Source organism: Capricornis sumatraensis, chromosome 14 (genome assembly GCF_032405125.1).
Source record: "Capricornis sumatraensis isolate serow.1 chromosome 14, serow.2, whole genome shotgun sequence".
NCBI classification, from domain to species: domain Eukaryota; kingdom Metazoa; phylum Chordata; class Mammalia; order Artiodactyla; family Bovidae; genus Capricornis; species Capricornis sumatraensis.
This window is the reverse complement of record NC_091082.1, coordinates 52,921,113-52,942,484: the sequence shown is the minus strand read 5'-3', so window position 1 is coordinate 52,942,484 and position 21,372 is coordinate 52,921,113. Positions and strand designations below refer to the sequence as shown.

Genomic DNA, 21,372 nt, shown 5'->3' with positions numbered 1-21,372 from the left:
ATAGAGTTTGTTGCCTTTTTAATATGTTAAGTGGATAATTAATTAAATATTTGCCTCTAAAACGAGTCTTTCTATTCTTCATAGCTCCTCGAATCCCAGCAGATAAAAGAATTTTTACCACAACACATACTCCTGGTTGTGTTTTTCTTGAAATAGATGAAAGGTAAGTACTTCTTTAAGCCTAAAAGAAATTTGTTTTGGAAAATAAATTAAAATATTTAAAACTTTATGTTTAACATAACATCTACATAATGACATCTGTCCATTAGCCCATTTGATGTTTGTTAGTTTGAAATTTGTGTTGTCTAAAATTTTAACGTAGCTTGCTTGTTATACTTCTAAGATTTACAAGTTATCATGTTTTATTTCAAAGCTTTAGGTAGGTCAGAAATTATTTTTCTGTGCTGCCCAAGAGGACAGTGAACCTTGGACACACAGTATATCAGTGTTAGTCCCCGAATTGTGTCCAACTCTTTGCAATCTCATGGACTATATATAGCCCACCAGGGTCCACTGTCAGTGGGATTCTCCAGGCAAGAGTATTGAAGTGGGTAGCCATTCCCTTCTCGTGGGGATCTTCTTGACCCAGGGATTAAAGTCAGGTCTCCTGTGTTGTATTTACCATCTGCGGCACCAGGGAAGCCCCCATAGTGTATAATTATGGTCAAAGTGAGACCTAGACGCTGGCCTCTGAGCCCTGTGCACGTGCATTGCTTCCTCTAGGCAAGTGCTTCCCAGTTTATGGTGAATTTTTATTCGTTTGAATTGAAGGGGGAAGGGAGCAAGAAAAATAAGGCAGATTTCTTTTTTTGTAAAGCTAAGTTTATTTAATTTAAATAATTGTTATTTAATTTAAATAATTGTTACTTGTTTTGAACTTATGTCCTACCTACTTTTTTTAGTTATCAAAATAGTCTTTGTTATTTAACAAGTAGTGATAGTAGCTAGTCATCATTGCTTATTGTTGTTTTTTTATACCTTTATTTGGAAAAATGAAACATTGTTATCCCCTGATTGTACCCTTCACCTTCCCCCATGCTTGTGTAAAAATTTTACTTTATTTGTGAAATCTGAAAATCTGAGAACTAATACATCAATCATATTATAGGTGAGCATAAAGCAAAAATGTGAAAAAATCTGACACAGTTATGATAGGTATTAATTTTGTTTTTTTAAATTTTTTGAACATCCAGGGAATTCCCTGGTGATCCAGTGGTTAGGACTCAGCACTTCCACTGCTGAGAGCCTGGGTTCAATCTCTGATCAGGAAACTAAGATCCCACAAACTGTGCATTGAGGCCAAAAAAAAGAAGGCTTTTAAAAAAGTTTTTTTAACATCTGGAAATGGATTTATTACCCATTTATTACCATTTAGTTATCATGAAATTAAACAGTAATAGTGAGTTACTTTGTATAATATAATCTGTACAAGGTAAGAAAATTTAGCTAGAGATATTCTAAAAATAGCTTAAGTTTATTGTATTAGAAAGTATGGTTAAAACTCCAAGCTTCCACTGCAGGGAGTGTGGATTTGATCCCTGGTTCCAAAATCACTGCGGATGGTGATTGCAGCCATGAAATTAAAAGACACTTACTCCTTGGAAGAAAAGTTATGACCAACCTAGATAGTATATTCAAAAGCAGAGACATTACTTTGCTGACTAAGGTGCATCTAGTCAAGGCTGTGGTTTTTCCTGTGGTCATGTATGGATGTGAGAGTTGGACTGTGAAGAAGGCTGAGCGCCAAAGAATTGATGCTTTTGAACTGTGGTGTTGGAGAAGACTCTTGAGAGTCCCTTGGACTGCAAGGAGATCCAACCAGTCCATTCTGAAGGAGATCAACCCTGGGATTTCTTTGGAAGGAATGATGCTAAAGCTGAAACTCCAGTACTTTGGCCACCTCATGAGAAGAGTTGACTCATTGGAAAAGACTTTGATGCTGGGAGGGATTGGGGGCAGGAGGAGAAGGGGACGATTGAGGATGAGATGGCTGGATGGCATCACGGACTCGATGGACGGGAGTCTGAGTGAACTCCGGGAGTTGGTGATGGACAGGGAGGCCTGGCGTGCTGGGATTCATGGGGTCGCAAAGAGTCAGACATGACTGAGCGACTGAACTGAACTGAACTGAGAAACTTAAGATCCTGAATATCATGAGGATGTGGCAAAAAATAACAAAGATTATATATACATGAGCTTCCTTGGTAACTCAGACGGTAAACCGTCTGCTTGCAATACCAAAGACCTGGGTTCGATCCTTGGGTTGGGAAGATCCCTTGGAAAAGGAAATGGCAACCTACTTCAGTACTCTTGCCTGGAAAATCCCATGGATGGAGGAGCCTGTCAGTCTACAGTCCATGGGGTTGCAAAGAGTTGGACACTACTGAGTGACTTCATTTTCTTTCTTTCTTATATATACATGAAAAAAAGAAACTATTTTTGAATTTGTACACGTAGAAAATGTTTACAGAGTCAGTTTTTTTTTTTTCTAAGTCATCTTGAATGTCTGTCATTAGAATTTTCTTATGAACATTTATGCTACAAATGTCTTTGTGACTGGTCCTCTGTTTGCTACTACTGTTTGGGAGACATTGTTTTTGTATACTTTTAAATACTCTATAAATTTGTAGCCTGCTTTCTTCATTTAACACCATAAGCATTCTTCTATGTTATAATATGATCTTTGTAGACTTTTTAAAAGGCAGTGCAATTGAGGGCCTCAAGAGACCTCTGAAAAAATGAAAAATGTTAGTTGCTCAGTCATGTCTGACTCTCTGTGACCCCATGGACTGTAGCCCACCACTCCTCTGTCCATGGGGACTCTCCAGGCAAGAATACCAGAGTGGGCTGCCTTTCCCTTCTTCAGGGGATCGTCCCGACCCAGGGACCAAACCCAGTTCTCCTGCATTGCAGGCGGGTTCTTTACTGTCTGACCACCAGGGAAGCCCTCTGAGACCTGTACAGAACTTAGGAAAAGTATAGACTCCTAGTCTCTCCCCAGAAACGCTGATTTAGGAAGCGGTGAGCCTGCAAATCTGGCTTTTGGAAGTTTGGCAGGTGATTCTGATGCAACACCTCCAGTGACCAACGCTTCTTAGATTGTGTTAGCTCTTTCCCCACAGTGTAGGCACTCGGGTTGCTTGCTGCTTTTATAAATGCTGTAATGAACATCTCTGCATACCTTTTCTTCATATTTAGAGTTTATCTGAAAAGTACTGTTGAGAGTGTGTGAGGTGCAACAGGCACTCGGTGCAAGTGATGTGCTGCCTGTGCTGTGTCTGTGCTCAGGGCCGTGCCTTTCCTGGGTTACCTACCTCAGGACCTGATCGGAACATCCATCCTAGCATACCTGCACCCAGAAGATCGCCCTCTGATGCTTGCCGTGCACCAAAAAGGTAAGCACCTGCTTCTTTACAGGAGGGCTTTTCTTTTCTTTTTTTCACTGATCTTCTTAAATTTTTCATTTCATTTCTCACTAGAGTTTCTCTCAAGCTGTAATCATTGGAAGTGCTCAGTCACTCCACCCTGTGCAGCCCCTGGACTGCAGCCCACCCCCATGGAATTTTTCCAGGCAGGAATGCTGGAGTGGGTTGCCATTTCCTCCCCCAGGGGATCCCCCAGGTGATCTTCCCAACCCAGGAATCGAAGCCATCTCTCGTGCACTGGCAAGCAGTGCCGCTAGTCCCACCCGGGAAGCCCCTTTATCATTAGAGTGTTACCTTTAATCAAGAAAGCAGTGCATTCAAACCATTGAAACAATATTTTTTTCTATTTTGATATTTTAAAACATTCACAAATAAGTGCCTTTAGAGAGGCATTTGTAATAAACATTCATGTTAAATAAATTCTATCTTATTGCTTTGTGTAGTCTTGAAGTATGCAGGCCATCCGCCCTTTGAACACCTGCCCATTAGATTTTGTTGTCAAAATGGGGATTACGTCATACTGGACTCCAGTCGGTCCAGCTTCGTGAACCCATGGAGCCGGAAGGTTTCTTTCATCATTGGTCGCCATAAAGTGCGAACGTAAGTCAATCAGTTTTCGTATTTTCTAAAAAATGTTTTTTCAAATAATATTCTCAGGCCCATTGACTCTCCTTTGAATCAGTTGACACATGAACTCAACAAAAAACAGGTTTTTGACAGTGCTTCTGGAAGACAGTTTGGCCTTTAAATATTAAGAGCCTTATAATATTTCTACTTCTACTTCCTTGGCCTAGTAACTCTATTATAGGGGTATTCTAAAGAAATGTCTAAATACAGAGAGCTTTGTAAAGAAAAGACAGATTCTGCAATGTTATTTAATTGTAATAGCTTATTGTTGTTGTTCAATGCCTAAGTCATGTCAGATACTTCTTGATCCCGTGGATTGCAACACACCAGGCTTTTCTGTCCTTCACTGCCTCCTAGAATTTGCTCACACTCTTGTCCATTGAGTCAATGATGCTGTCTAATCATCTCATCCTCTGCTTTCCCCTTCTCCTTCTGCCTTCAGTCTTTCCTAGCATCAGCATCTTTTCCAGTGAGTCAGCTCTTTGCATCAGGTGGCCAAAATATTGGAGCTTCAGCTTCACATTAGTCCTTCCAATGAATATTCAGGGTTGATTTTCTTTAGGATTGACTAATACTAGCTTTAATGTCATCATTAAGGAAGTTCTGAAATATTTGTTTGACATGTTATTATATTGATCCAATGAAAATTTGTATAGAAAGTATGTATCATGGGAAATTGATATATTAGGTGATAGGAAAAGCAGCCTGCAGAATTTTTATACAGCCTAATTATGTTTAAAACAAACACTATGAAATAGGAAAAAGAAGATTAGAAAGAAATAAAATATAAATTTTGATTATGTGTGGACAGTGGATTTGGAGTAAGGGGTTTTTTTTCTCTTCTTTTCCTTTTCTCACTTTAACATTCTCTTTAATGAGCCTATAAGATTTTTTTTTCTTTTTTCTATTTTTTTTCTTTTCTTCTACTGTTGAATTCCACTTATTTGTCTCAATTTTGTTACATCTTTATTTTTTAAAAATAGATTCTTTCATATTTATTTGCCTGCCAGCACTTCTAATTCAAGCCTGCTTCATTATTGTTTCCTGTCTGTGTAGCAACCTTACAAATGAATCCCAAGCAACCTGGACCATTGTTCTTATAGTCTGATATCCTGTTGGTCTCTGGGCTTTGTGGTCCATATAAAATTGACCTGAAGGTTTCTCAGCCAGCCCATAAGTTTCCCTTTGATGTCTGTTTCTATTAGGAATGGGAATTATATCTAACTCTTCAGTATTAAATTGAAGAAAGTGGGGAAAACCACTAGACCATTCAGGTATGACCAAAATCAAATTCCTTATGATTATACAGTGGCAGTGAGAAATAGATTTAAGGGACTAGATCTGATAGACAGAGTGCCTGATGAACTATGGATGGAGATTTGTGACATTGTACAGGAGACAGGGATCAAGATAATCCCCAAGAAAAAGAAATGCAAAAAAGCAAAATGGCTGTCTGAGGAGGCTTTACAAATGGCTGTGAAACGAAGAGAAGCGAAAAGCAAAGGAGAAAAGGAAAGATGTAAGCATCTGAATGCAGAGTTCCAAAGAATAGCAAGAAGAGATAAGAAAGCCTTTCTCAGTGATCAATGCAAAGAAATAGAGGAAAGCAGTAGGATGGGAAAGACTAGAGATCTCTTCAAGAAAATTAGAGAAACCAAGGGAACATTTTATGCAAAGATGGGCTCAATAAAGGACAAAAATGGAATGGACCTAACAGAAGCAGAAGATATTAAGAAGAGGTGGCAAGAATACACAAAAGAACTGTACAAAAAAGATCTTCATGACCCTGATAATCATGATAGTGTGATCACTGGCCTAGAGCCAGACATCCTGGAATGCAAAGTCAAGTGGGCCTTAAGAAGCATCACTATGAACAAAGCTAGTGGAGGTGATGGAATTCCAGTTGAGCTATTTCAAATCCTAAAAGATGATGCTGTGAAAATGCTGCACTCAATATGTCAGCAAATTTGGAAAATTCAGCAGTGGCCATGGGACTGGAAAAGGTCAGTTTTCATTCCAATCCCAAAGAAAGGTGATGCCAAAGAATGCTCAAAGTGAACTGAAGTGAAGTCGCTCAGTCATGTCTGACTCTTTGTGACCCCATGGGATTTTCCAGGCAAGAATACTGGAGTGGGTTGCCATTTCCTTCTCCAGGGGATCTTCCCCACCCAGGGATTGAAACTGGGTCTCCCACATTGTAGGCAGATGCTCTACTGTCTGAGCCCCCAGGGAAGTTCCACACAATTGCATTCATCTCACACACTAGTAAAGTAATACTCAAAATTCTTCAAGCCAGCCTTCACCAATATGTGAACCATGAACATCAAGCTGGTTTTAGAAAAGGCAGAGGAACTGGAGATCAAATTGCCATCTGCTGGATCATCAAAAAAGCAAGAGAGTTCCAGAAAAATGTCTATTTCTGCTTTCTTGACTATGCCAAAGCCTTTGACTCTGTGGATCACAAAAAACTGTGGAAAATTCTGAGAGAGATGGGAATACCAGACCACCTGACCTGCCTCTTGAGAAACCTGTATGCCGGTCAGGAAGCAACAGTTAGAACTGGACATGGAACAACACACTGGTTCAGAATAAGAAAAGGAGTACGTCAAGGCTGCATATTGTCACCCTGCTTATTTAACTTATATGCAGAGTACATCATGAGAAACACTGGGCTGGAGGAAGCATAAGCTGGAATTAAGATTGCCAGGAGAAATATCAATAACCTCAGATATGCAGATGACACCACCCTTATGGCAGAAAGTGAAGAGCTCAAGTTCCTCTTGATGAAAGTGAAAGAGGAGAGTGAAAAAGTTGGCTTAGAGCTCAACATTCAGAAAACTAAGATCATGGCATCCGGTCCCATCACTTCATAGCAAATAGATGGGGAAACAGTGGAAACAATGGCTGACTTTATCTTTGGGTGCTCCCAAATCACTGCAGATGGTGACTGCAGCTATGAAATTAAAAGATACTTACTCCTTGGAAGGAAAGTTATGAATAACCTAGACAGCATATTGAAAAGCTGAGACGTTACTTTGCCAACAAAGGTCTGTCTAGTCAAGGCTATGGTTTTTCCAATAGTCATGTATGGATGTGAGAGTTGGACTGTAAAGAAAGCTTAGCGCCAAAGAATTGATGCTTTTGAACTGTGGTGTTGGAGAATACTCTTGAGAGTCCCTTGGACTGCAAGGATATCCAACCAGTCAATCCTAAAGGAGATCAGTCCTGGGTGTTCATTGGAAGGACTGATGTTGAAGCTGAGATTCCAATATTGTGGCCACCTGATGCGAAGAGGTGACTCATTGGAAAAGACCCTGATGCTGGGAAAAATTGAGGGCAGGAGGAGAAGGGGACGACAGAGGATGAGATGGTTGGATGGCATCACTGACTCAATGGACATGAGTTTGGGTAAACTCTGGGAGTTGATGATGGACAGGGAGGCCTGGCATGCTGTGGGTCATGGGGTTACAAAGTCAGACAGGACTGAGCGACTGAACTGAACTTCAGTATTATGCTGCTGCTGCTGTTCTTTTTCAGCTGCTAAATTGTATCCAATTCTTAGCAACCCCGTGGACTACAGCAGGCCAAACTTCTGTGTCTTCCACTTTCTCCCAGGGTTTGTCAGTTTCTGTTGAGATGGCGATTCTATCTAATAATCTCATCCTCTGCAGTCCCCTTCTCCTTTTGCCTTCAATTTTTCCCAGCATCAGCTTCATTTCCAATGAGTGAGTTCTTTGCATCAGTTGGCCAAAGTATTGGAGCTTCAGCTTCAGTATCAGTCCTTCCAGTGGCTATTCAGGGTTGATTTCCTTTAGGATTGACTGGTTTGATCTCCTTGCAGTCCAAGGGACTCTCGAAAGTCTTCTCCAACACCACAGTTCGAAAGCATCAAGTCAAAAACACTCAGCCCTCCTTATGGTCTAATTCTCACATCTGTACACGAACACTGGAAAAAACATAGGTTGATAAATTGTCTTTTGTATTTTTTTATGCAGCTAAGAACAGTAGATCTCCCAGTCAGGCTTATTTTATCCTGTGTTAATATTGTACTGGAGTGATGCTGGACCATGATGAGATAGGCCTCAGGTTGCTCTGACCTGACTGTGCTCCAGGGTTCAGCCTCTCAGCAGAGTCTGCAGCCTTAGTGGAAGCATCAGGCTCCCTGCAGCCCTGACTCATAAGACTGATTTGTGGTAGAAGACTAATCTGATAATTAAGGTAGCTAATATGACTGCCAAAGAAGAGCTATTCATGTTGATCAGCCCAATAGGGGAACCTGTTGGGAAATGAAGATAAAATTAGATGGTTGCTTAGAAAGAATATAGGAAACTCCACTTCCTCTGATGAGGTGTCCATCTGAGTGTCTGTTGACTGGTCTGAGCACCTCCCCATCAGTACCAGAGGAATGTCCTAGATTTTTTTCTCCAACTATCTCTGTTCTTTGATTTAAAAATGTATGGAATAGGGGCTTTCAATGGCTAATAAGTCAAAAATCTCTCTTGGTATATGTCACATTGCACTTGAAAATATGTGAGTTATTTTCAAATATCTTTTGATACTGATTTCTAGCATAGTTCCACAGTAATAAGAGAACAGACTTTGCAGGATTTCAGTACCTTTAGACCATGAAATTTTTGCACCTTGTTTCATGTCCCTGGATATGTTCCAGTGTCTCCTAGTTTAGACTCTGTGGGAGCTTGAATAGAATTTGGATCCTACTATTGTGTGAAAACTGTATAAATCTTAATTATGTTGAATTGGTTCACAGTGCTTCCCGGGTTTACTGTATCCTTCTACTTCTCTGTATGTTCATTCTACTAATTTTTGAGAGTTTGATACTGAGTGTGTGTATGTTAGTCACTCAGTTGTGCCTAACTCTTTGTGACCCCCATGGACTATAGGTAGCTAGGCTCCTCAGTCCATGAAATTCTTCAGGCAAGAATATTGGAGTGGGTAGCCATTTCCTTCTCCAGAGGATCTTCCCAACCCAGGAATCGAACCCAGGTCTCCTGCACTGTAGGCAGGTTCTTTACCATCTGAGCCACCAGAGAAACCCTTTGATATTGAAACCTCAACTAAGAATCTTAATTTATCTACTTTGAAAAAATTATATATATATATATATATATATATATGTATATAGTGGAGCTATATGTAACTCTCCTCTATTTTCCAAGTCTTCTGTAAATACCATACTTTCATAATTTATAAAAAGGAAAGAGGAAAGAATTACTTAAAATATATATATATATATGGAGTAGGGACTTCCCTGGTGGTCCAGTGGTTAAAAATTCGAGTTCCATTGCAGAGGGTGCAGGTGTGATCCCCGGTTGGGTAGCTAAGACCCCACATACATTGAGGCTAAAAAGCCAACACATAAAACAGAAACAGTATTGTAACAAATTCAATAAAGACGTTGAAAATGGTCCACATTAAAAAAAAATCTTAAAAATATGTGGAATAAATTGACATATTAATGCTTACAGTGTTTTCAGTGTTTTTTTAAGATTATACCAATATTTGCATCTCCACATGCAGGATTATGTGAGGGAAAGCATTTAGAGTCTAGTAGGTAGTGTTCTCGGAGAAGGCAATGGCAGCCCACTCTAGCACTCTTGCCTGGAAAATCCCATGGACGGAGGAACATGGTGGGCTGCAGTCCATGAGGTCGCTAAGAGTCGGACACGACTGAGCGACTTCACTTTTACTTCTCACTTTCATGCACTGGAGAAGGAAATGGCAACCCACTCCAGTGTTCTTGCCTGGAGAATCCCAGGGATGGGGGAGCCTGGTAGGCCGCAGTCCATGGGGTCGTGAAGAGTCAGACACAACTGAGCGACTTCACTTTCACTTTTCACTTTCCTGCATTGGAGAAGGAAATGGCAACCCACTACAGTGTTCTTGCCTGGAGAATCCCAGGGACGGGGGAGCCTGGTGGGCTGCCGTCTATGGGGTCGCACAGAGTCGGACACGACTGAAGCGACTTAGCAGCAGCAGCAGCAGCAGCAGGTAGTGTTCTTGCCTGGAGAATCCCAGGGACAGGGCAGCCTGGTGGGGAGCAGAGTCGGACATGACTGAAGCGACTCAGCAGCAGCAGCAGCAGGTATTAACCTCTCACAGAATAATAATCATCTGTTACGTTTGTGTAGTTACTTTAATGCATCTATTCCTTCAATAAGTATTAATGAAGTACCTGCTGAGTCAGGCGTTGTGCTGGACCCTGAGGATGAGGTTGTAAACAGAACAGACATTCTCTTTGCCTCCATGTAGCCCAGTGCGCACGGGAAAACAGAAACTACTCATGTGCCGTGACACAAGAGTAGAGTTTTGGAAAGGTGACTGTTGAGGTGGGAGGGGGGCTGTGAGAGTGTTCAGTGAGGGACCCTAACCTTAATTATCTCTTTGATATTAAGCAGCTCTGTGGGGAGGAAGGCTAGGTGCTTGTTACCTCTCACATTACAGAAGGAAAAAAAATCCACTTTCGGTGAAAGAGTCACTTTCTCAGCGATCTCTGAGGGTGGAAGTTGCAAAAAGGAGATGAAAACCAAATTTCCTTCCTTAGCCCTCAACCAATTTCCTGACGAGCACCACAGCCGACTCTTCATGCTGAATTGATAGCATTTGTTGAAAGTGGTGTCACTCTTGCGACGTGAGTCCTTTTTTTTTTTTTTTGGCCGAGTGATGCAGTTTGTGGTATTTTAGTTAAACTTAGTTCCTTACAGGTGCATGCTCAGTCATATCTGCCTCTTGGCGATCCTATGGACTGTAGCCCACCAGGCTCCTCTGTCCATGGGATTCTCCAGGCAAGCATACCGGAGTGGGTTGCATTCCCTTCTCCAGGGGATCTTCCCGTCCCAGGGGTCAAACCTGAATCTCCTGCATCTCTTACACTGCAGACAGATTCTTTACCACTGAGCCACTGAGGAAGCCTTAGTTCCTTGACCAGGGGTTGAACCTGAGCTCTTGGCAGTGAAAGCTCTGAGTCCTTATGGCTAGACCAGCAGGGAATCCTCTCATGTAAATCCTTTGAGTGATGTAAGTGGTGATTAAATGAACAACTCAGTTTTGTAGGAAGGGTCCCCCGGGAATATCCCAGTCTCATTGCACAAAGCTGGGCGTCCTGTTTCCACTCAAACTTGCACTTGACCAGCAGCCCAGACACCTCTGGATGACACTCAGGCTCATGGTGCATGGGGCAGGGGGAGGGGGACGTGGTGGAGCAGTTGAAATGGCGCTCACATATTGAGAGTTTAGAAAATGAGGTTTATTCTTGATGTATGTCTTGAAGCAAGGCTACTTCCTGTCACATAGAGGGTCCTGAGTCATTGTCAGTTCCTTCTCTTTGTTGATATTCAGCTAGTAGATTTCAGATGCTCTAGAATTTGAATATAAAGAAGACTGAAGGTTTTGTGACAGCCACATGTTCACCATGAGGATGGGAGCAGTGTCATCTTTATTACATAGCTCAAGTGATTAGATACATTAAGCATTGAATGTTGTTTGACAAACTTAAGGTCTTAAAATTTCTTAGAAAAAAAGTGAAAAGTGAAATTGTTAGTTACTCAGTCGTATCTGACTCTGCGACTCCATGGACTGTAGCCCACCAGGCTCCTCTGTCCATGGGATTCTCCAGGCAAGAATACTGGAGTGGGTTGCCATTTCCTCCCCCAGGGGATCTTCCTGACCCAGGGATCAAATCCAGGTCTCTTTCATTGAAGGCGGATTCTTTACTGTCTGAACCACCAAGGAAGGCCTCAGTTTCAGAACCAGTAGATTACTCAGTTCATGTTAAATTTTGAGACCAGTAGTTGTTGAACATGCTTCAGTAGCTGAGGAGGTTACTGGTCACTGTTCTAAATTTATACAGATTCAGTGCTGAAATGATTATGGAAAGATCAGAGCTATGAAGAGACTAAACTAAAATCTGTTAACGTCTCCCCTGTTTCTTAGGATTTTTTCTGCTTCCATAAATAGAATATGAGCTTCATATTTTCTGTATTTGGAGTTGAAGAGTTACTTTGTAAAGATATAGCTTTATTGTTTGAATATTCTATTAAAGATCACTTTAGACTTCATTGTGAATGAATCTTAAATTGCTTGACTCAGTCTTTCCCTTGGCATTTTGTAGGAGTCCACTAAACAAGGATGTTTTTGCCACCAGAGTGAAAAAGATGAGCAATGATGACAAAGACATCACAGAATTACAAGAACAAATTCAAAAACTTCTCTTACAGGTAAAGTGAGAGATTAAAAAAAAACAACACAAAATTCTCATAGTTGTGTTTAATTTTAACATTCAGTCTTAGTAAAGTCATTTCACAGAAATAAACTGCCAGCCTTACCCTCTACATTCCAGAAATTTTTGTCTTCTTCTTTTTGTTTTTAAGTTAAATTTCATTAATCTTGTTTTCCTTTATCTGTGTTAAATACACAGGACATTTTTGTAAGAACCTTTTTGAAGACAGCATAAGGAGTCACAGGAAGTAACTGGACAAAGAAGTTATTTCTAAACGAGAGAATTCTTGTCTTTCAAACGCTGCCAGTGTTTTAGCTTTGCTATTCTTTGAAATAATTAATTTTAAAAGTTGAGGGAGGAGTGGCGGGTCTCACTATCTCTAATCATTATGAGGCATAAGTATGAAAAACAACTACCTGTTGAAAACAAGTACCAAAAGGATTTCTCCTAGAGATTCAATCAGTAACCTTGTTGAGTGTTTATTGATGGTGAAAGAGGAGAGGAGCAGGTTGCCCTCACTGGACTGACTCCATTTTTAAAAGAAAAGGAACTCCATCTTACAGTCTTGGCGAACTTTTGGACTGTATATCTAGGAGGCCATGGAAATAAAATACCAGCATCTGAATAGGCCTCCTGGGCGGATAAAAACCAGACCAGGCAGACCCCATACCTAGCTAGACCCCCCAGAGCCAGAAGGAATGCAATGTCCCCTATGTAATTAATCACTATCTATAATCTTAATAATACCTATTGCTGTTGGCCAAGCTGTATGTCCAGATAGCTTTAGAATGTGAATTTATGGCTGTAACCCGATTGTATCTTTTAATAACATTGTCCAGAGTGGGTTTTAAAGAATTTGGGGATATGGGCTTGGGTACCTACACTTTGGATATAAAAGGTTGTCACAAAAATTGGTCAGAGCCTGTGGATCAAGAGGAAACTCTGCCTTGGACCCACCGACGTAATAAACTGCACTCCACTATTTACACTGTCCTTCTGAGTGAGTTAGCTTCCCGGAGCTTTTGGCCACAACAGTGGTACCACTAAAACTGTTGGTCGGTAATTTTCAAAAGGTTGTTCATAAAATCTCTGTTGTTCAGTTGCTAAGTCGTGTCCGACTCTTTGCAACCCCATGGACTACGGCACACCAGGCTTCCCTGTCCTTCACTGTCTTCCAGACTTTGCTCCAACTCATGTCCTTTGAGGAAATGAAGCTATCCAGCCATCTCTAGGGTTCATGAAGTATCTATTAGGTTTGGGGGATAGTATGATATGTATTGGTATTTTGTTTGTTCTGCCTGTTTTAAACTCAGCATCAAGAGCTAGAGTTTATTTTCATGTTGTGTTAAATTTATTAACCACAGCTTTTAAAAAAATCGTTGTACTCTAAATACCGCCCCCCCAGACTAGAAAAGTAAACTCTGCCCTTGAGAATTACTGAGATGAGAGAGAAATGTCCTCTATGTCAGCATCACCCTTCACATGCCGCCATTAGGATTCCAAAAATTTTCACTTTAATTTAGTGATTACTGCAGGTGAGCACAGCAGGTAACGCAGGTCTCCCCTCTAACTTGCCGTGTAACCCGAGGCTGCATGGGCCTCCCTCTCTCTCACAGCCTGTTCACAGGAGCAAGTCCAGCGGCTATGGGAGCCTGGGGAGCAGCGGGTCATGGGAGCCTCAGGTCAGCCTCGCATCCTCCAGTGAGTCCAGCGGGCACGGCATGGATGAGGTGCCAGAGGCACCGGTGAGCAGGCACGCGTGCGCTTCTGAGCCCATGGCCTTTTCTCCATGTGTTGCTACCCATGATGCGTCAGCGCCGGTTCTGAACCTCGACGTGTGTGGCTTCTCAGTATGTGCTCTTGACTTGAGGACCTGATTTGGTCGTAGACCTTCTGATCTACTTAAAGAAAATACCACCTTTAAGAAGGTGGCATTTGGGCTACTTGTGTGCTTTCTAAAAATTAGCCTGGGGGCTTCCCTGGCGGTCCAGTGATTAAGACTCAGCACTTTCACTGCAGAGGGCATGGGTTCAATCCCTGGTTTGGGAACTAAGGTCCCACAGGCCACAGGATGCAGCCAAAAAAATAAATAAATAAAATAAAAACTAGCATGTTGTGGACAGGTTGATGCAAAGCCTCCTTGGTACCCCTGTGCTGTGGCTCAGCGGAAGACTGAACTAATGCTGTTAATGGTGATTTCAGTTATTTATGCTCAGAGAACCAAAAGTTCCATGTATTTGGTTTATGTATCTCTTGATGCACATTGTTACAATCTTTGAAACATTGGTCATCACTCTTTGCCCTAAGTTGACTTTGCAGCAGATCTGTGCCAGTGTGAACAAGATCAAGAATCTAGGTCAGCAGCTCTACATCAAGTCAAGGGCCAAGTCAGCAAACAAGCCAGTGTCGGGAACCCGCTCAGGACGGCCTGGGGGTGAGTCATCAGGGCAGTTCCCCACTCTCGTGAAGCCATGACCCCTGGGTGTTGCTATTCAGGTTTACATACCCAGATGACAAAAGTAATAGTGATCATAATAATGACAACAGCAGCAGCCCATACTATCCTGAAAGCTAAATGGTGGTAGAATGTAGTCCCAGAATACTTCTACTAAAGAATTGACTCTTCTGCTAATTCCAACTGATTTGTTGATTTCCTCTATATGCTGTTCAGTCTCTAAATCACATCCGACTCTTTGTGACCTCATGGATTGCACTCTGGTGATACCACCCAACTATTTGTCCTTCTCGTCCCCTTCTTCCCCTGCCCTCAGTCTTTACCAGTATCAGGGTCTCTTCCAGTGAGTTGTCTCATTACACCAGGTGTCCAAAGTATTGGCGCTTCAGCTTCAACATCAGTCCTTACAATGAGCACTCAGGGTTGATTTCCTTCAAGATTAACTGGTTTGATCTCCTTGAATCCAAGGAACTCTCCAGCACCGCAGTTCCTCTGTATGAGCAATTTATAAACCAAACTTGTTAATTTTAGAATGGATTTCAGATAATCAAATATTATTAAAATGATAATCCCTTCCTATCATATCAAACAAATGGAGAATGTCCGTGACCTAAATTGAATGAAAAACTTGGTCTTTTTTTGCTTACATGCTTTTCTTTTCTCAATACAAGGTAAGGAGCATTTCAGAAGAATTGGATCAATCATGATAGTTGACATTATTTTGAGAAGTTAGTCTGTATGCATTATAGGTCCACTGGAGGAGGGAATGGCAAACCACTTCAGTATTCTTGCCTTAAGAACCCCATGAGCAGTGTGAAAAGGCAAAAAGATAGGACACTGAAAGAGGAACTCCCCAGATCCACAGGTGCCCAATATGCTACTGGAGATCAGTGGAGAAATAACTCCAGAAAGAATGAAGAGATGGAGCCAGAGCAAAAACAACACTCAGCTGTGCTTGTGACTGGTGATAGAAGTAAGGTCTGATGCTGTAAAGAACAATATTGCATAGGAACCTGGAATGTCAGGTCCATGAATAACGGCAAATTGGAAGTGATCAAACAGGAGATGGCAAGAGTGAATGTTGACATTCTAGGAATCAGAAAACTAAAATGGACCGGAATGGGTGAATTTAACTCAGATGACCATTATATCTACTACTGCGGGCAGGAATCCCTTACAAGAAATGAAGTAGCCATCATGGTCAACAAAAGAGTCCAAAATGCAGTATTTGGATGCAATCTCAAAAACGACAGGATGATCTCTGTTCATTTCCAAGGCAATCCATTCAATATCACAGTAATCCAAGTCTATGCCCTGACCAGTAATGCTGGAAAAGCTGAAGTTGAACGTTTCTATGAAGACCTACAAGACCTTCTATAACTAACACCCCCCAAAAGATGTCCTTTTCATTATAGGGGACTGGAATGCAAAAGTAAGAAGTCAAGAAACATCTTGGGTAACAGGCAAATTTGGCCTTGGAATACGGAATGAAGCTGGGCAAAGGCTAATAGAGTCTTGCCAAGAGAACGCACTGGTCATAGCAAACACCCTCTTCTAACAACACAGGGGAAGACTCTACACATGGACATAACCAAATGGTCAATACCAAAATCAGATTGATTATATTCTTTGCAGCCAAAGATGGAGAAGCTCTATACAGTCAGCAAAAACAAGACTGGGAGCTGACTGTGGCTCAGATCATAAACTCCATATTGCCAAATTCAGACTTAAATTGAAGAAAGTGGAGAAAACCACTAGACCATTCAGGTATGACCTAAATCAAATTCCTTATGATTATGCAGTGGCAATGAGAAATACATTTAAGGGACTAGATCTGATAGACAGAGTGCCTGATGAACTGTGGATGGAAGTTCGTGACATTGTACAGGAGACAGGGATCAAGATCATCCCCAAGAAAAAGAAATGCAAAAAGGCAAAGTGGCTGTCTGAGGAGGCCTTACAAATGGCTGTGAAAAGAAGAAAAGTGAAAAGCAAAGCAGAAAAGGAAAGATACAAGCATCGGAATGCAGAGTTCCAAAGAACAGCAAGGAGAGATAAGAAAGCCTTCCTCAGCGATCAATGCAAAGAAATAGAGGAAAACAATAGAATGGGAAAGACTAGAGATTTCTTCAAGAAAATTAGAGATACCAAGGGAACATTTCACACAAAGATGGGCTCAGTAAAGGACAGAAATGGAATGGACCTAACAGAAGCAGAAGATATTAAGAAGAGGTGGCAAGAATACACAGAAGAACTGTACTAAAAAGATCTTCACAACCCAAATAATCACCATGGTGTGATCACTCACCTAGAGCCAGACATCCTGGAATGTGAAGTCAAGTGGGCCTTAGAAAGCATCACTATGAACAAAGCTGGTGGAGGTGATGAAATTCCAGTTGAGCTACTTCAAATCCTAAAAGATGATGCTGTGAAAGTGCTGCACTCAATATGTCAGCAAATTTGGAAAACTCAGCAGTGGTCACAGGACTGGAAAAGGTCAGTTTTCATTCCAATCCCAAAGAAAGGCAATGCCGAAGAATGCTCAAACTACCGCCCAATTGCACTCATCTCACGCTAGTAAAGTAATGCTCAAAATTCTCCAAGCCAGGCTTCAGCAATATGTGAACCATGAACTTGCAGATGTTCAAGCTGGTTTTTAAAAAGGCAGAGGAACTGGAGATCAAATTGCCAACATCCACTGGATCATCAAAAATGCAAAAGAGTTCCAGAAAAACACCTATTTCTGGTTTCTTGACTATGCCAAAGCCTTTGACTGTATGGATCACAGTAAACTGTGGAAAATTCTGAAAGAGATGAGAATACCAGACTACCTGACCTGCCTCTTGAGAAACCTGTATGCCGGTCAGGAAGAAACAGTTAGAACTGGACATGGAACAACACACTGGTTCCAAATAGGAAAAGGAGTACGTCAAGGCTGTATATTGTCACCCTGCTTATTTAACTTATATGCAGAGTACATCATGAGAAGCGCTGGGCTGGAGGAAACACAAGCTGGAATGAAGATTGCTGGAAGAAATATCAATAACCTCAGATATGCAGATGACACCACCCTTATGGCAGAAAGTGAAGAACTCAAGTGCCTCTTGATGAAAGTGAAAGAGGAGAGTAAAAAAGTTGGCTTAGAGCTTAACATTCAGAAAACTAAGACCATGGCATCTCGTCCCATCACTTCATAGCAAATAGATGGAAAAACAGTGGCTGACTTTATTTTTTTGGGCTCCAGAATCACTGCAGATGGTGAGTGCAGCCATGAAATTAAAAGATGCTTACTCCTTGGAAGGAAAGTTATGAGCAACCTGAAAGGGAAAATGAAGTCGCTCAGTCGTGTCCAACTCGTAGTGACCCCATGGACTGTAGCCCACCAGGCTCCTCTGTCCATGGGATTTTCCAGGCAAGAATACTGGAGTGGGTTGCCATTTCCTTCTCCAGGGGATCTTCCCGACCCAGGGATCGAACCCTGGTCTCCCGCATTTTAGGCAGACGCTTTACCTCCTGAGCCACCAGGGAAATCCAACTTAGACAGCATATTAAAAAGCAGAGACATTACTTTGTAAACAGAGGTCTGTCTAGTCAAGGCTATGGTTTTTCCAATAGTCATGTATGGATGTGAGAGTTGGACTATAAAGAAAGTTAAGTGCCAAAGAATTGATGTTTTTGAACTGTGGTGTTGGAGAAGACTCTTGAGAGTCCCTTGGACTGCAAGGAGATTCAACCAGTCCATCCTAAAGGAGGTCAGTCCTGGCTGTTCATTGTAAGGACTGATGTTGAAGCTGAGACTCCAATACTTTGGCCACCTGACACAAAGAGCCAACTCATTTGAAAAGACCCTGATGCTGGGAAAGATTGAGGCCAGGAAGAGAAGGGGATGACGGGATGAGATGATTGGATGGCATCACCGATCAATGGACATGAGTTTGGGTGAACTCCGGGAGTTGGTGATGGACAAGGAGGCCTGGCATGCTGCAGTTCATTGGGTTGCAAAGAGTCAGACATGACTGAGCGACTCTACCAAAACTGATATATCTATACACACAGAGACACACAGACACACAAGCTTCCCTGGTGGCTCAGATGGTAAAGAATCTGGGAGACTTGGGTTCGAGACCTGGGCTGGAAAGATCCCCTGGAGGAGGGAACAGCTACCCACTCCAGTATTCTGGCCTGGAGAATATCATGGATGGAAGAGCCTGGCAGGCTACAGTCCATGTGGTCACAAAAAGTCAGATATAACTGAGTGACTTTCACTTCACCTCACTTCACATATATATAAGTTTCATAACTTCTTTACTTACGTAAATTTCTCTTCTAATTTTTCTCCCCAAATATTAATATAATGTTGGAAGCTATTGTAGATTTGGGTCACCTAAATGTTACTGATGGTCTCTACCATTGTCAAATGGGTGTTTTACACAATAGGGTGAAATCTTATCTAAAGTCAGTAATAATATAGTAGCTGTGTTTTTTGGGACTTGACATGATTTCCACAAGAAAAACATCAAACTGTGGCTCTTACGAGTGGTATCACTGGGAGCCCATAGGATGCCTTCTGGATACAGCAGGTCCTTTACTTTGGGTTTTTGTACTTTTTCTTCACCTGGACAGAAGGATTCATGTTTCTGTGTGTTTCTTTTCCTGTAGACGTAAGGGCTCAAGATAGAAATGACAACACTTTTTGTCGCTTGACACCATCTGATCTCCTCCACAAAAGGATTTATCTTAAATATCTTTTTTGCTCTTTATCATTATCCCATGTCCTGGCAGATAAAAATTCTTTGGGGAGATTTGAAATCTAAAATCTCTAAATGTTTTCTTCATTGCCTGATCCAGGTAGTGCTACCTGCTGCTGCCTTGACCTCTGATCTCATGTTCATGAGATTTTTGTGTCCTGACCTCTGGAATTTCTTCTCAGAGTAGAAATTCTTTCTAAGCTCCTGCTTTATCCAGTTTCTTATTATCTACCATTGGTCTGGCAATACCACCAGTACTGTTGTTTGAGGCTGTATATCTAAGCAGACATCGGTACTTTGTTCACCATTTTATAAAATTTAAGCTATAGGTAACTCTGTGTACTTATGCTGCTATTAGAAACTTACATTTTCTAACATATGTGTTATATTTAGTGAGCACACCTGGGATGTGACTGGGGAAAAATCTGTTGCCATTTGGAATAACCTCAGAGAACTGATATTACTTGGGCATCTTGATTTTATTAACATTTTAAGACCTACAAGTTTAAAGAGCTAGTTAAAAAAAATCTTTATTACTCAAGAGAACAGGGATACAACTTAAAGATGGAAAATGTTATAGTTTAAGTATTAGAAATTGAGTAGAGACATACACCAATGAAAAGGAAAATAACGGTCATTGTATACATGTTATGTAGACAGGGTGCTGCAGCACACAAGAACACAAGGTTTTAAGTTTACATGCTGACCCTTTTTGTAAAGGCAGGTCATGCTTTAGAAAAGAATAAGAAAGAATAATAGGGCATCCCAGGTGGCACAGTGGTAAAGAATCCACCTGCCCATGCAGGAGACACAAGAGACATGGGTTCAATCCCTGGGAGAAGGAAACGGCAATCCACTCTACCGTTCTTGCCTGGGAAACCCCATGGACAGGGGAGCCTGGTGGGCTACAGTCCATGGGGTAGCAAAGAGTCAGACGCAACTGAGCACTCAGACACACTTAAGAAGGGAAACTTTTAAGTGTATTATGACAGGACGAAGAACAACAGAGACACGTAAAGTCCCTTCATCAGCTGTACATACTGATCAATAACCTGCTGCCAGACAATTGGGGAAATTAGGGGAAATTGAATGTTCCACTGCAGGGGTGACACAAAGCCCAGGTAAAAGATGACTCATAAACTGAACTAACTCATTCCAAACTTAACAGGGAGAAAGCCCAGACAGGCATTAAGTTCATGATCTTTCTTGAACCCATCAGAGTGCTGAGGGTACAGGACAGCCAGCAGGCCTGTAATCTGAGGCGAGGCACACGCTTACATGAAGTGGACTAAGTGCTGGATCCTGTAACCGACTGAATCTTGTCACCTGCAAGAGGCAGACCTTCTCCGAGGCACAGTGTAAAGGGAAGCCCAAGACTGAAAGTGGAGCAGACGTTGGAAAAGAGGAGCTCTCAGGAGACCAGCCACCACCTGAGGCAGAGTGACACTGGAGGGGTCTGAAAGCTGCCGTACACTGAATGAGATCACAGCAACAGCAGACCTTTAGCCTGGCCTAAAGCTTAATTAGATTGACTCTGATGTCGTGGAAGGGAAGCCATGCCCAGTCCCTGCTGTCTTATATAATATGTTCAGTTCTCAGCAAATTGTGAAACATACGAAAAGCAAGGAAAAAACCTCCTAAGAGACAAAACAGTCATCGGAACAAGAGTCAGGCAGGACACAGACACTGGAAATAACTGAATGATGAATACAGGCTCCAAAGGATAAGGTAGGCAACATGCAAAACCACATAAGGAATCGCAGCATAGAGAGGCGATATAAAAGGAAGGATCAAGTGCAGATGCTAGCAACGCTGGAGGTAAGTGAATGCCATTGATGGGCACTCAACTAAGAAGAGAATCGGTGAACTTGAAGGTGGATA

General features: G+C 41.7%; 1 protein-coding gene across 1 annotated transcript in view; it reads left to right on the top strand.

The window, feature by feature from the left end:
• Positions 1-21,372, top strand: part of PER3 (period circadian regulator 3) — a 66,789-nt gene that overhangs the window by 21,375 nt on the left and 24,042 nt on the right. Inside the window, 6 exon segments of the mRNA XM_068985741.1 lie at positions 85-163; positions 3,289-3,395; positions 3,869-4,025; positions 12,181-12,286; positions 13,905-14,033; positions 14,596-14,722. Of these exon segments, the coding sequence (XP_068841842.1) occupies positions 85-163; positions 3,289-3,395; positions 3,869-4,025; positions 12,181-12,286; positions 13,905-14,033; positions 14,596-14,722 (705 nt within the window).